The 16,539-nt window shown below is 42.0% G+C and overlaps 1 protein-coding gene and 1 long non-coding RNA gene across 3 annotated transcripts; both read left to right on the top strand.

Annotated features, from left to right (window-relative positions):
• The first annotated feature begins 1,273 nt into the window (after window positions 1-1,273).
• LOC308393020 lies at window positions 1,274-5,118 on the top strand. Of its 2 annotated transcripts, XR_013970904.1 has the most exons (4): window positions 1,274-2,019; window positions 2,393-2,545; window positions 2,916-3,003; window positions 3,595-5,118. It is a non-coding gene; the product is annotated as an uncharacterized lncRNA (long non-coding RNA). The 2 variants fall into 2 exon arrangements; XR_013970903.1 differs by having other exon boundaries at window positions 1,274-2,545.
• Window positions 5,119-7,670: 2,552 nt separating this feature from the next.
• LOC308384462 (uncharacterized protein) lies at window positions 7,671-14,875 on the top strand (the record flags this gene model as incomplete). Its single annotated transcript, XM_080863025.1, has 3 exons — window positions 7,671-8,886; window positions 9,033-14,008; window positions 14,124-14,875. The coding sequence occupies 2 exons, from the start codon at window positions 7,671-7,673 to the stop codon at window positions 13,718-13,720; spliced, it is 5,904 nt and encodes a 1,967-aa protein (XP_080719151.1). The 3' UTR covers window positions 13,721-14,008; window positions 14,124-14,875.
• Window positions 14,876-16,539: the final 1,664 nt, after the last annotated feature.

Raw genomic sequence — 16,539 nt, forward strand, 5'->3', positions numbered from 1 at the left:
AACAAAAATCCCTTGCTTAGCTTTTAACCAAGTTAGAGCTGTAAAAATCCAATATAGAAAGAGGTTGTGATTAGCACCACTAATGAGATTAGACACTTAAAGCATAAAAACTAAAATAGGGGCTACATTATCTTATGAATCATGAATGATAATCGTCTTACATCTGGCAGCATATCCCAAACCTTTTACAAAGGACTAGTGTGACATTAACATTGATGCCAGCAGCATTACATGACCCTATTAGTGCAAAGTGTAGTATTTAGTATTTACCTACAGCCACAATGTCAGCAGCTCCTACTTCACCCAAACAACACAAAGGATATTATGCATTATCATGATCACATTATCACAACAGTTTTACAGAAAACAGCAGCTATATAATCATGTGCAGTGCTCTGTATGTTTCATTTCCAGTGAAACTATGATTATCTCAGCCTGGGTCTGTGCCACTTCTTGGATGCCAGTGTGAGTCCTGCCATTCTGGCCTGACGGACAGTCATGCAATCATCAAAGGTGGACCTCTCACACATCTTTGTATGGTTATCAGGTTTTTCAGGTCAGAGGAGGGAGGATATTGGCTCCTGGTGACTCTGCAGGATGCCTTTACCCCATTAACATTAGCCATCTAATCCCCTGGTTGGCTGCAGCTGGAAGGATCTGACAGAGGAGTTCTGTCTCTGTCTCCCCGTGTCTGAAAACTGCCCTTTGCTGAAGGTGACAGCAAAATTCATTCCCCTAGACTTTTTAATCTCAGAGGCCCTGTCAGGGAAGCAGTTTAATTATGACTGATACGGCTGCATGTGTCTGCGTAAGTTTGTGTGTCTAGAGAATATCAGTGTCACTGTGTCTGCGCTGCTGCCAGTGTGTGGGGGGTAGGCAACGGGGGGTATCCAGCTTTTCAATTAAGAAGCAAGTCTGGACATGGACTGAGCTATGCTCGCCATTACACTTGCCTATTCAGAGATAAAAAGTGCTATATTATATATGGCTAGGCCATATGAGGGTCATTAACTACCACATACTTAGTGCTGTCAACCAACTTTCTGCTGATATTTTTGATATTTGCATACACTGGTATGTATGTATTTGCATTGACTGATTTAAGTGCTTCATTTGTCGTTTTTCCCTGAATTTTTTTCTTTCTTTAGCCTTCATGCAAAAATTACAAAAAGACAGAAAACAAAAGATGGCAGTACAACTTGACTTATGAAGATACTTGAAGGTAATAATTTATTAAAGCAGACTGCATTACACTGAAAAAAAGGGACTGGCCATCTCTTGGATTTATGTAAGCATCTTGCATGTATTTAACACAATTACCTCATGTTTTAAAGATAAATGTAACTATATAGTGTAAAAACTACATGATATGCAGAAAGGGTGTATTAAATTGTTCATATCATGTTCAGGTGAAGTAAGTCAATAAGATAGCAACGTTAAATCTCGTGAAACCACGCGTGATTTCATCTCGCGGGCTTTGGATCGTGGTTCAAAAAAGGCATCCATCTCAGTCAAGTCGAGCAGCCAACTCTACGTTTTTGGTATGTCTTGATTTTTTGAATTAATATTTACCATATTTCAGCCAAATGTAGTTAAACGTCTAGAGTGTCGCCATGTAACATGCTAAAAAAGAGCCATTAGCTTATTTGCTGTTTTATCTGTTGTCAAAGAATTGGCGCTTTTTCATTTGAATTTGTCTTTGGCACAAGAGCCGTAATATCACATTAAACCTAATTATGAGGCACTCATAACATAATTTGGTTTTCTGTGTGAATAGATTTGCCAACTGACTCTTCAGTTACATTGTGTATTTACTGCACCGTGGTGTTAGTGAGATTTTGGACATTGAACAGCTTTAGCTAATATCATTAGCGGCATTATGCTAGCTTACATCCCTACCCCTCCTGCCCTCACCTGCTGTCCTTTTCTTTTTGTTTTTTTTGCTGCACATTGAGAGACCACATCTATTCTGCATTTCACCAGGAGTCAGCTGATGGATTGTGGGTTCAAGGTGTTATGGTAAGAAAGTATATTCTATTTTCGCTTAAGGTTTCTGTAACTTAATTATAATAGGTTTTGTATAATTATTAGGTGCATGCATACACAAATAGACCACCCTATTAAAACAACTGAGAAATCCAAAATCTGCCATAGGTTTAACTTATACCTGTATGTATTGTCAGAAAGGTGATTACTGGACTCACATTAATGCACACTTGAACTAAAATGAGGTTGTAACTTGTGGGTTCTTGGGTTGCAAATCAGAAACAAACATCTTTGGATTTTTTTAATCCCATAAGATCTGGAAACACAGTTTTTATTCAACAAAACATTACTGATTAACCAAGCACAGTGCCTGCTGTTATTTCAAAATTTCAAAATGTTATTTCAGATAAAATGCAGCATTCCAGTGCATCCCAACCATGCCTTTACAGTCAAGGTTTCTGACGGAGCTGAGTTTCTCTCTGACAGTCTGCTGAAAGTGTTTGCAAAGTGATCGGGGGAACAGTGCACAAAGCTAAAGGATGTAGCTGCCATGATGACAGTAAGAACTTTAAAATTCTTTAACTACAAAGTGTATATGTATTGCATTAGGTCAGTAAAAGATTTTTATGCTGCATCCATTGAAACAGTCAACTATTACCTGTGAGTACTGATTCCACTGAAAGGATGCCATTCTTTTTTGTCATGCATTTACTGGCCCACTGAGAAAAAATTATCTTTTTTTAAAAATATATGTTCTGGAAACTATATATCCATAAAGTTGATGTCAAACAGGAATTTTTGATATTGCTTTGTAGATGCTGGTGTTGCATGTTGACTGGTTTAAAAAGTCAAGTTTTTGTCTGGGATCATTTTCTTCTGTGCTACTGAAAAGTTCACAAATCTCTGTTTTCTTTGTTATAATACTTTAGGATGACATTAATGCTCAAAGGGAGTCTCATCAAAGTGCTCCGCATCTGTGTGAAAGACAATTGCAACATCTTGGTGCAGGAGTTCATGGTGAGTGTTTTATGAGTAGATTGTGGCTTTGCAACATTTAAAAATGCATTTAGTTATCCACTTGATCCTCATTGGACTGGTTAGGACCAGTAGTCCTCTTTAATAATTTGAAGTTCACATGAGGCCTAGTAGTGAACTCGGCCGCCGGCCCTTGAGGCCCCACCCCTACCCCTGTATTAGGGGTCACATCAGTGTGAAAAAACTTTAAATTTGTCATTCTAGTGAACAAAGAAAAATCCCCCCAATATTTACATTAGCTTTTGTTTGGAAAAAAAAAAAAAAAGACCAACTGACCAACAGCTAACCAAATTGTGGGGCTGAAAGTCTAAATTCTAACATCTTCTGAGTGACATAACCTGGATTTCTGATGGGCCGGTGTCTTTCTAACAAAAACTAATGTAAAGCATTTGAAATTATTATGTTTTTCACTCTCTCTTAGAAACTCTGTTAGACCATGAATGGCAGCATGGCAGGCAACTCTTTGGCTATAGCTATTTACTATGGTTTAAATTACTCTAACATTAGAACTGGTAGATTCAAAAGAGATGAGTTTAAAAGGGAATCTTAAAAAAATGTTTTGTGTTTAACCAGGACTTGACTGAGGCCACTGCACAGATTGAGAAAACCACAATGAACATCTGTCTCCAGAGATGCGCCAGGCAATGACTTTTCTGATGTTGGCATCATCATCGAGGGTATAGTAGTTCTTCAAGATCTGGATAACGTGACCTTTGCAGTAGCCATGCTGTTTGGACCTTTTTTATTCCTTCAATATGAGTTACCCATCACAGCTCTGCTACACTTTTGAGGTGATTCAATGGGTGGTAATGGAGTTGGATGCAACTCAGCTCTCAAGAAAAGCTCACAACTAAGACAAAACTGCTCCTGCAAGGAAAGCTCACTGTTATGCATGCAAGGTGATCAGCTCTAGGTGAGAGGACATTTAAATCTCACACTTGTTCTGCTGCATTTTTGAAGCTCAATTCCAGGAGCAGATCGCAGGGTTCATTTTTATATACTCTGCAACTGCCATGAGGACAAGCTGTTTTTGTTGTTGTTGTTTGTTTTTCCTTTTGCTCTGTACAAGTTCTCTGTTTGTCTGTTTGGCAGCATTTTTCAATTTCTGTTTGTATTTTTTCTTTCTTTTACTAGTGAAGAGATGTAGCGTGAACAGTTATACAGTCTAAATATCCCATATGGGTCGTGTGAAATGGTATTTTCAGTTTCATTCAGTTGAAGTAAAGAACGTTGAATATTTCTAAGTATGCTGTTTTGAACCAAGATGTCACAGTATGATCAGTGCTGTAATTTTTGACAGTCACTGTATCAATGTTATTTTTGCGTCTCTTGAATAAAGTTTTTGACCTGCAAGTGCTAATTTCTTTAGTTATTGGGGTAAAATGGGTAATGTTAATAGGAAGGTGTTTGCCAATTCAGTAACCTAATTTAATGTTAATGGAAACTAACATTTCCTCAAATTGTTTAGTTATAATTGTTGTTTAACTGAATCTTGACGTCAGAGGCCTTAAATAGAATGTTTTGTATTGTCCTGTAACATTTTTCAAAAGAAACAGTCTAATTTCTTTGCTGTGATTGATTCCAGAGAACACGGAAGAACTGACATTATTTAACTGTTGATTTATATAGATTCAGTGGAGGAGTAATGTCAGTTTAATTCTTTACCTACTGTCAATGCAGTGAAATTAGACATTTTGTTTTTAAAGGTTACTGGTGGATGCCAGCAACCATCTTGGAAGAGAACAATACAATCTGTTATAAGGCCTCCATTTGAAAATTGTGTATTTGATACTAGAATATAATAGCAAAATGTAATTTGAAGATAACATGTAGTATTTAAGTGACCAAGTAGTATTGGGTAAAAGTTATTGAATGGTGTTGGGATAAAGTGAAAAAATTGTGAAGGATTAAAATATTCCAAGAGCTCAAATTACTTCATCAAAACATGTTTAAGTCACATTTTATCAACACAAATTGCACAGGTTTATTGAACATGAATAAATTGTGTTAATTTAACTCAATTGTTTAAGTTGCTGCCAAAGCAAAACATCTGTGTGCAACAAATGTCCACCATTGAATTAAGTAAATCCAACAACATATTTTTTTCAGTGTAGAGCAGGGCGATATGGCCAAAAATATTTATCACGATATATATTTGAAAATTTGCGATAACGATATAACCGACGATATAATTGATGCGAGACAAAATACAACTCCACAACATTACTAGCGCAAAAAGACAACCTTCCATTTATTTTCACTTAAACAAGAAGCTGGTTTTTATGTACATTAAAGCTTTATAAAAATGTAACAGTGCAAATGCAAATTCCTTGCTGAAAGTTTAACCAAAAGGCATTTCCAGTAGAAATGGGCTGACATATCCTGAGCATAACCATGTATAATATCCACTGAAGTCAAAAAGAGGTGCTTTGCAACATTAAACTGCAGTGTGCAGTACGCATTTTTCGGACCATAAGGTGCACGGGATTATAAGGCACATTAAGCGAAACAAAGCAGTCACATAAATCAAACTTTATTAAACTCATTCTTCTTGCTTCCTCCACTTCTGTACCATTGATTCATTAATGTTGAATTTTCTGGCAGCTGCTCTATTCCCATGTTGTTGCAGTATATTAATGACTAACCTCGTATTGTGGATGGATTATCTCAGTTGTTCTCCTGACTGAAGTTTGGTCCGTTTACAGCATCCTGCCATGCGATTGCATTTGTCTCTAACCATGAAGAACCTTCATGTAACCCATATTTGAGTATGGCTTAACTAGAATACACCAGAATAAAAGAATCATTAATCTAAGCAGCACACTTCATTTGTAATGAATAAACCATAGGTGCAGCAGTTAAGGAGTTAACTGTTCTGGTTTAGACACGTGCTACTCTAGGCCAATGAGCTGCTGAAACGTGGTACAGGCTCCGCCTGCCGCCCCTGCCTAGGAGGACACAGATTTTTCTTTTCTCTCTTCCGCTCGCGAACCTTCCATGAGCAAGCTAGTGAGGAAACGAGACACAGCGATTTACTGAGACGAGGTATGAAAAAGAGTAATATGGACGGAGAGCTAGCACTCGCCGTTTACGAAAGATTGTTTTACTGTATGTATATTGCTAAGACGAGTAATTAGCTGGTTCTTTTTACATTGCTTAGTCGAGAAAGGTCGGGAGTTAGAGACGACGCCATTTCATCGGTCGTGCGCCATCTCGCGCTGCTCCGTCTTTCTAATTCTGAGATCGGTGAGCAAAGTGTTTTACTTGTTCATTATTTATCTGTGTTTCATGAATGCCTTGCAAGTAAAATGTTCCAGTGTTTAATGATAATTGTTTAGGAATGTTCTGTAGGAAACTTTGTTCAATTTACTGAAACCCAGCAGTTGAAGTGAATGTGTGAATTGTGATTTTTATGAGGAACTCAATATGTCCCATGACACTGTCGTTGACAGGTCAGGTTTTTTTTTTTTCTTTTGTTTGGTTTTGTTTTTTTTGTTTCTTTGGTTTGTATCTTCCTGGTGCATTCCAACAGATCCTGAAATTGATGGCGAGCCAACCCCGTTGAAGGACCAAATGACTTTGTTCTGTCCTGCACATCAGAGTGTGGTAGGCCAGATGCAACAAAACAGAGACACACCACGCCATTTTGTACTCGTAGTCCCCCTTTTTCACACACATCCCCCTGGACTCACGGGCGGGTTGTTTTAAGGACACGTTTTACGGACTCTGTACATTCCATGAATGTGGACAAAAGTGAGTGTGAGCGGTCGGAAATAACCCTCCAGCTGATTAACTGTTGCTATTTGTAAACGAAGTCTGTGAAAATGCAAATAAGTGTTAACATTTATATGCTGATGATTGACATTGTGGTTCATTGTTAGATGTGAACTGTACCTCTAGAAAGGGTGCACCCAGGTAAGATTTCTTTTTTTTTGTTTTCATCGAGTGATCACTGTGATTTTGCCAAAAGGTATTATTAAGAGAGTACCGGTACCGAAAGGGAATAATTTCATTTGTAAGTGTTTTATGTGTTTGTCATAATGTCCTGTTATTTCTAATTGAAAAAGAAAAATACAATTCCGGCTATTTTTCAAAACTCGCGATTGTCTGAGTCTCATTCATTTCGCCTCTCCTGTACGTAGCCGAACCTACTGGTCCAAATCTTTGAGCTCTTTGGTGTCAAATTTGGGTGATATACTCTTGTTTTGATCTGGGAGTATTTGAGACACGCACATAAGTGTTACAAGTTGGCGAGCCAGCAGCCAGGAGTTATTGTGAAACTGCATGAGACTCATCTTATTAAGTATTACAACGATAAGAAACAATCAAAACCTAGTTTGACAAAATGGACGTAGTACTTAAAGAGGCAATTAAAATCCCAAACGCAGTAATCATAAAAGGGCTTACTAACAGCGACCTCGATGAAGAAGTAGCTATTTACCTGGGGAAACACGGTTCAGTTAACCGCCACATCCGTATAGATGATCCGCATTCTGAGTTTCACAGGCAGATGATAGCTGAGTTCAATCATGCCAGTGCAATGGATACTTTGAATCCTCTTTTGCCGCAGACTATTCAAAGCTCTGCTCAGCCTGAAGTCACGTTTGAAATTAGGAGTTTAACTGAGGCGTATGCAGCGAATGCGAGGAATGTCACGAGCATACATGAGACAACTGTCTGAAATGGCCAATCTTAGTGGCCATTCACTAGAAAACATGCTCAAAGAGGGACTGGCTAACTTAAACGTGCCCCCCCTATCTCCTCAGCCTACAGTTTCTCCCCCTGTTGACAGAGGCGAGACAAGTTTGCATGCACAGGGTGACCATTCCCCCAGTCAACCTGCTGCTGATTTTTCACAGTCTACGGATTCGATTCCAACCTTAAATCAAAACCTGATCGATCCTGACTCACCGACCCAGTTCCATCCCACACTTGAGCTTAACCCGCCCAATGTCCGGCGGGTGGTAGTTGAACATGTGGTGCGCAGTAGTGAAGTTTCTTCACACTCGCCCATGCCGAGTAGGATTAGAGCTTTCTCTGGGCGCATTCCTCGCCCTAACAGTGAAGCTGATTACGACGCCTGGCGCACAAGTGTTGAAGTCCTCATGAGTGATCCAGCCGTTTCTGACTTGAACTGCACACAGAGGATCCTTGACAGTCTTCTGTCGCCTGCCACAGACGTCACTAAGCATTTAGGTCCAAATGCTAGACCCTCTGAGTACCTGAGAGTACTCGATTCTGCGTTTGGAGCCGTCGAAGATGGCGATGAGCTCTATGCGCGATTCATGAACACACTTCAGAATGAAGGAGAAAGACCATCAGCCTATTTGCAAAGGTTACATGTCTGTTTGACCAAAGCAATGCGACGAGGAGGTGTCAATGTGTCGGATTTTGACAAGCAATTGTTAAAGCAATTCCTTCGTGGCTGTTGGGAGGACAGTCTCATCAGCGACCTCCAGCTAGGACAAAGAAAAGAGAGCCCACCTTCGTTCTCTGAGCTACTCTTGCTCCTACGCACGGAAGAGGACAAGCAAGCCTCAAAAGTCCATCGTATGAGACAACATCTTGGTCAGAGCAAACCTGGCCCTAGCAATCCAAAGCACCGGGCCATGTCAAATGTACAAACAGCAAGTAGCTGTGAGTCCAACCTCAATGTGTTAAAGAAACAAATTGCTGATTTGAGTGCACAACTTAACAGTTGGAAAATAGAAAGCCAAAAGCAGAATCAGCCCAAGCACTCAAAGTCAGAGTGCCACACAGTTAATGCCAAAGTCGAAGTCTACCCCACGAAAAGGAAGGCTTCGACCGCACAGAACTTTGCAAAAGCCAATGCAAAGCCGCGTCCTTGGTATTGCTTTCACTGTGGTGAGGACGGTCATATTGCCTCATCATGTGAAAGCGAACCAAATCCATCCTTAGTGGCCATGAAGCGAAAACAGCTGAGAGAAAGGCAATCTAGTTGGGAAGCATCAACTAGGGCCAGTGATGAGCCGCCTTTAAACTAATCCCAGCCTCCAGTGTGGGACAAGTGGGGGCTGCCGGAGACAATTCTCGTCCCAAGCCTCAACGTGCCTTTTCAAGGGAAGTTCAGTCAAAAGCGCCGTCTATACACCTTCCAAAGGGTTTGGTCGGAACCAAAACTTCTGCTACTGTCATTATCGCTGGCAGAGAAACGAACTGTCTTCTTGATACAGGGTCACAAGTGACAACCGTGCCTCAGAGTTTTTATGAGAAGCATCTCTCAGACTTGCCTATAAACCCGTTGGGCGATCTCCTGGATGTAGAGTGTGCAAACGGCCAATCCGTCCCTTACCTAGGTTATGTAGAACTCTCAATCACCTTTCTCAAGAACTTTGTGGGTTCGGATATTAGTGTTAATACCCTAGCATTAGTTATCCCCCCTCTGCGAGCCGAGGCGCGAGAACAGATCTTGATAGGTACAAATACCTTAGATGCCCTTTATGCTGACTTCCATGAGTCCAGTGCGAACTTTCAGCCCATCCCCCATGGTTTCAGAGCGCTCCTCAAAATCCTTGGAGTACGTCGAAAAGCCGCTAGCAATTGCAGCCTTGGGTGTGCAAAGTTAACGGGTAAAGAGCAAGCTGTGGTGGCGGCAGGGCAGACGGCAGTTTTAGAAGCTTCGGTGTACATTCCCAACTGCATTAATGAGAAATGTGCAGTTGTCGAATCGTCATCAGATTTTCCCTTGCCCAGTGGTTTGCTTGTGTTAACTGGTCTTGTCAACCTGCCAGCCAAGCGGCCTTGTAAGCTGCCGGTTGTAGTGAAAAATGAAACCGATCACGACATTGTTGTCCCGTCAGGCCGTGTGCTAGCTGACATTAATGCTGTGACCAGAGTCATATGTAAAGAACAGACAGAGAAGATGTCAAACTCTCCAGACCACTCAGGAAATTCTTCTCAACCTGAAGAAATCAGTTTCGACTTTGGAAATGACCTACCTGATGAATGGAGAAATCGTGTCACAAAGTTGCTAAATTCAATGCCTGGAGTGTTTTCACAGCATGCATTGGATTTTGGACACACAGAGAAGGTGCAACATCACATCAAGCTTAGTGATGAAACCCCATTCAAGTCCAGACCCCGACCAATACATCCACACGATGTGGAGGCCGTGAGGAAGCACCTGCGGGAACTGCTCGACGTGGGAGTGATACGGGAATCTGAATCACCATTCGCTTCCCCAATCGTAGTAGTCAAAAAGAAAGATGGTTCAGTTCGCTTGTGCATTGACTATCGGAGGTTAAACCTCCAAACCATCAAAGATGCATATGCACTCCCGAATCTGGAAGAGGCTTTTTCCGCTCTAGCAGGGTCGAAATGGTTCTCGGTCCTAGATCTCAAGTCGGGATATTATCAGATTGAGATGTCAGAGTCAGACAAGCAGAAAACAGCCTTCGTATGTCCCTTAGGATTTTGGGAATTCAATAGGATGCCCCAAGGGATCACCAACGCACCCTCCACTTTTCAAAGGCTCATGGAGCGGTGTATGGGTCCGATGAATCTTAAGGAGGTCCTTGTCTTTATTGATGACCTCATCATCTTTTCATCATCTCTTGAAGAACACGAGCAACGCCTGAAGAAGGTCCTGTTGCGGCTGAAAGAGTTTGGGTTAAAATTAGCACCCGAGAAGTGTAAATTTTTCCAAACCTCTGTTAAGTATCTCGGCCACATGGTGTCAGAGCGTGGAGTCGAGACTGATGCAGAGAAGATCAAAGCCCTCACGAGTTGGCCCGTCCCCACCAACCTTAAAGAGTTAAGGTCATTTTTGGGCTTTGCTGGGTACTACCGGCGATTCATCCAGGGTTTTTCTAATATTGTAAGGCCGTTGAATGAGTTAACCGCTGGTTACCCACCATTGAGAAAAGGAAAGAAAAGACCCACGAAGCAACAAAGCTCCATGTACCATAGCCCGAAAGAGCTATTTGGTGACAGGTGGACTCAAAAGTGTCAAGAGGCTTTTGAACAAGTCATTGGTAGGCTAACCTCAGCCCCAGTGTTGGGCTTTGCCGACCCCAGACTCCCATATATCCTCCATACGGATGCTAGTACCATTGGCCTTGGTGCCGCTCTGTACCAACTCCAGGATGGACAGTTGAGGGCCATAGCCTTTGCTAGCAGAGGACTTTCAAGAAGTGAGATGAGATATCCAGCCCACAAGCTGGAGTTCTTGGCCCTTAAGTGGGCTGTCACCGAAAAGTTCTCAGACTACCTATATGGTACAGAATTCACAGTAGTGACAGACAGTAATCCGTTAACGTACATCCTAACATCAGCGAAGCTGGATGCAACGAGTTACCGTTGGCTCTCAGCCTTGTCTACTTTTTCATTCCAACTCCAGTACAGGGCTGGCAAACAAAACGTAGACGCGGATGCACTGTCTCGTCGTCCCCATGGTAGCCCAGGTGATGATCCTGTCTCACAGAAGGAAAGTGAAAGGATCCGGCAATTCGCCCTCACTCACCTCAGTGGCGATGACAAAGAAATGGTTTCTAGGGAGGTTGTACAGGCCATCTGCGAAAGGCATTCAGTTAATTCTGCAGGCCTGGATTCAGGGTCATTCACTTGCCCAGGTTTGGCTTTAGTTGAGTCCTTAGCCTTACATGCTACAGCTGTCCCTGATAGCTTTGCAGGGGAGCTGTTGAATGGTTCTCCTCTTCCCCCGCCTATGGCAGAGGATGAGCTCAGACAGAAACAGAGGCTAGACCCAGCTCTCGATGCTATAGTCACTCTGTTAGAAACTGGTCAGACCCCACCTCCCAGTCTTAGAGCAGAACTACCTGAGCTTCCCTTGTTGCTGCGTGAGCTCTGTCGTCTTGAACTGCAGAATGGAGTTCTTTACCGAAAGAGGCAAACCGGTCCAGACATCTCCTTTCAACTCGTGTTACCCGAGGAGTTGAGGTCAGTAGTCTTCCAACACCTCCACAGTAACATGGGCCACCTAGGAACTGACCGCACTATTGACCTGGTCAGAACTCGGTTTTACTGGCCAAAAATGCAGACGTCAGTTGAAAAAATGATCAACACGTGTGAACGGTGTGTTCGCCGGAAGTGTAGGCCAGAGAGGGCAGCTCCCCTCATGAACATCAAGACAAGCAGGCCCCTTGAACTGGTCTGTATAGATTATCTATCTATTGAGCCAGATCAGTCTAACACTAAGGATGTATTAGTTATGACTGATCACTTCACTAAGTTCGCAGTAGCTGTCCCTACACCCAACCAACGAGCGCGCACTGTTGCAAAGGCCCTCTGGGAGAACTTCATTGTTCATTATGGTGTCCCAGAGAGACTTTTAAGTGATCAAGGCCCCGATTTCGAATCGAAGACAATAAAACAACTCTGCGAAATTATTGGCATGAAAAAGATACACACAACGCCATACCACCCCAGAGCCAATCCAGTTGAGAGGTTCAACAGAACACTTCTCCAAATGCTTGGTACCTTGAATGACAATGAGAAGTTGCATTGGAAAGAGTATGTAAAACCTCTAGTACATGCATATAATTGTACCAAGAATGATGTGACGGGCTATTCGCCTTATGTGCTGATGTTTGGGAGACAACCAAGGCTTCCCATTGATCTAGTATTTGGGTTGCCTGTGAATGCTCAGAAGAAGTCACACTCCCAGTACGTCAGTGATCTAAAACATAGGTTGGAGGAGAGTTTTAAGATCGCAACCTCAAACGCACAAAAGAATGCTGAGCGCAATAAAACTCGCTTTGACAAGCAAGTGGTTGACTCAACTCTCAACGTGGGTGACAGGGTTCTCGTGCGTAATGTTAAACTGAGGGGAAAGCATAAGTTGGCAGACAGATGGGAAGATGATGTGTACGTAGTTCTGAGAAGAGCAGGCGAACTACCAGTCTATACGGTCAAACCGGAAGCGAAAGAAAGACCAGTCCGAACATTGCACAGAGACCTGCTCCTTCCTTGTAGCTTCATACCGGTCACAGAGTCAACTGAAAACAGTCCCAAAAAGCCCCAGGCTCGGCGGAACACAAGGCAAACTGTTGTTCAGGAAGACGACGACGACCTCGACTCCGAGTATTTACCAGTACCTACCTGGATACCAATCTCCATTACCAGCTCTGTCAAGCCAACTCTCGTTGTGCCCCGCACTGAAAGTGTGCAAAGACAATTTCCAGCTTATGATGAAGCCGAACGTGACAACCCCGCCGAACGTGACAACCCCGCCGAACGTGACAACCCCACCGAATGTGACAGACAATCCGAGGAAATTGAGGAAACGGAAGTTGTGAACTTACCTGAAACTGCAACTGAGAACTTACCCGAACATGTGGACTTACCTGAGCCTAGTTTGCGGGAAATCAACGTTCAAGTTGAAAATCCTGTGGAAAGGACCCAGCAACCTAGTGAGCAAGTCCTGCCCGAAGTGGATGAGACGATGCTAGAGCGTCCTAATGACCAAGAAAGAGTCATAACTGAGCAGCCCAGTTCATTTGGTTCACAGAACAGGTCTCGGGAAGAACATGACGTTCTTCGTCGATCTCAAAGGTCACGTCAGACACCAGAAAGGTTGCAGTATTCTACCTTAGGTAACCCCTTACTGTATGTTGTTAATGCAGTATTTAATAGCCTAAACGAAGCCATTTCAAGCTCTATGCAGTCTAACCATTTGGACGCACAGGGACGTGCATACCATCAAGTGGGGAGGGTGTAACCCATATTTGAGTATGGCTTAACTAGAATACACCAGAATAAAAGAATCATTAATCTAAGCAGCACACTTCATTTGTAATGAATAAACCATAGGTGCAGCAGTTAAGGAGTTAACTGTTCTGGTTTAGACACGTGCTACTCTAGGCCAATGAGCTGCTGAAACGTGGTACAGGCTCCGCCTGCCGCCCCTGCCTAGGAGGACACAGATTTTTCTTTTCTCTCTTCCGCTCGCGAACCTTCCATGAGCAAGCTAGTGAGGAAACGAGACACAGCGATTTACTGAGACGAGGTATGAAAAAGAGTAATATGGACGGAGAGCTAGCACTCGCCGTTTACGAAAGATTGTTTTACTGTATGTATATTGCTAAGACGAGTAATTAGCTGGTTCTTTTTACATTGCTTAGTCGAGAAAGGTCGGGAGTTAGAGACGACGCCATTTCATCGGTCGTGCGCCATCTCGCGCTGCTCCGTCTTTCTAATTCTGAGATCGGTGAGCAAAGTGTTTTACTTGTTCATTATTTATCTGTGTTTCATGAATGCCTTGCAAGTAAAATGTTCCAGTGTTTAATGATAATTGTTTAGGAATGTTCTGTAGGAAACTTTGTTCAATTTACTGAAACCCAGCAGTTGAAGTGAATGTGTGAATTGTGATTTTTATGAGGAACTCAATATGTCCCATGACACTGTCGTTGACAGGTCAGGTTTTTTTTTTTTCTTTTGTTTGGTTTTGTTTTTTTTGTTTCTTTGGTTTGTATCTTCCTGGTGCATTCCAACAGATCCTGAAATTGATGGCGAGCCAACCCCGTTGAAGGACCAAATGACTTTGTTCTGTCCTGCACATCAGAGTGTGGTAGGCCAGATGCAACAAAACAGAGACACACCACGCCATTTTGTACTCGTAGTCCCCCTTTTTCACACACATCCCCCTGGACTCACGGGCGGGTTGTTTTAAGGACACGTTTTACGGACTCTGTACATTCCATGAATGTGGACAAAAGTGAGTGTGAGCGGTCGGAAATAACCCTCCAGCTGATTAACTGTTGCTATTTGTAAACGAAGTCTGTGAAAATGCAAATAAGTGTTAACATTTATATGCTGATGATTGACATTGTGGTTCATTGTTAGATGTGAACTGTACCTCTAGAAAGGGTGCACCCAGGTAAGATTTCTTTTTTTTTGTTTTCATCGAGTGATCACTGTGATTTTGCCAAAAGGTATTATTAAGAGAGTACCGGTACCGAAAGGGAATAATTTCATTTGTAAGTGTTTTATGTGTTTGTCATAATGTCCTGTTATTTCTAATTGAAAAAGAAAAATACAATTCCGGCTATTTTTCAAAACTCGCGATTGTCTGAGTCTCATTCATTTCGCCTCTCCTGTACGTAGCCGAACCTACTGGTCCAAATCTTTGAGCTCTTTGGTGTCAAATTTGGGTGATATACTCTTGTTTTGATCTGGGAGTATTTGAGACACGCACATAAGTGTTACATTCACGTTAACTTTTATAAGTGGAAAAGTGTTAGTGTTCGTCCTCCAGCTTCACTGTTTATGTTATGCTAACATAGCTGTGTCGCTAGCGATCACGTAGCACATCATTATATACCAGCTAGCCAAACTTCAGTAACCCTACAAACGTCACTGCTGTTTAGTTTCCTGTCTTCATTTATGGTGGAAGTGATAGCAGAGTTGTACGTTTGAATTTTTTCAGAAATCTCTCAGTCAGAACATGCAATATCATGCTTAGGTAACTAGCGAAACTAGCGAGCTAACTTCCGCTAGCTTCCTGCTAACTTCTAACTCCGTTAAATGTAATAACTTTTGTTTTCATGGATGCCTGGAAGTTAAACTTTATAGTTACACCTGGTAAAGCAGCAATGCTGATCGTTTTATTAAAGATGAAAGAATTTAGACAGTTTTTAACTCTAAGTGATGCTGCAGTGTTGTTTGACCTGAAGCATACGGAGTTTAGGACCCAGATTACTCCCAGATTTAAGAGCATCTTAGAACGGCCGCTTGCATGTTCTGCAAAAAAATGTGCTTTGTTGTGTATCTGACGGACAAACACCAAACCAGTTCCACATCACGGAAGTTGCACCATTTTTACAAACCAATTCTGGTTCATCTGTTTCACTCAACAATCGGCCATGTGCGTATGAAAACAAAGGCACTGCGCATGCGCGTTTTACTCCCATTCTATCGCGATATTTCATTTTCCTATCGTTGCCTAACATTATACCGGTATTACCGTGAACGGTATAATATGGCCCAGCCCTAGACTGCATGTTATGAGCAAGACATCATTGTAAACTTCAAGCTGCAAACAGCATATTTCCTTATGCCGTGTATCTAAAACAGATGCTACACACAAAAAACCTTTCAGCACATAAATGAATTTAGATGTTGTTTTGACAGCTTAACTGCAAAGCGAGTTGCAGGCTTGTGACCTACACACTCTCACTGCACAGTGTGGAAAAAGCAAGTTAGTTGGGGTTGCAAAAGGCGAGTCAGAGACTTAAGCTGCAGACTAGAGCTGGGCGATATAAGATTTTTTCATATCACGATATGTTTTTTTCATTTCAGGCGATAACGATATCTATCACGATATAAGCCAAATAACTATATTTGTAAGATTTAAATGTGCCGTTGCTCACAAGTAAAATGTGAAATAATCAGCAGCTTGTTTTTATTTAAATATTTATTTCCCATAATAAGTTCAACAGGGTAGATGTACTTAAGGAACATGAGACTTTTTCAGATAAATAAAGGCAAATATTGCAAACTACACAAAAGGCAGCCGCTAAAGCGTTTAAGTTTCAAAAT

Source organism: Rhamphochromis sp. 'chilingali', assembly GCF_963969265.1.
Source record: "Rhamphochromis sp. 'chilingali' genome assembly, chromosome: 2".
Lineage (NCBI taxonomy): Eukaryota > Metazoa > Chordata > Actinopteri > Cichliformes > Cichlidae > Rhamphochromis > Rhamphochromis sp. 'chilingali'.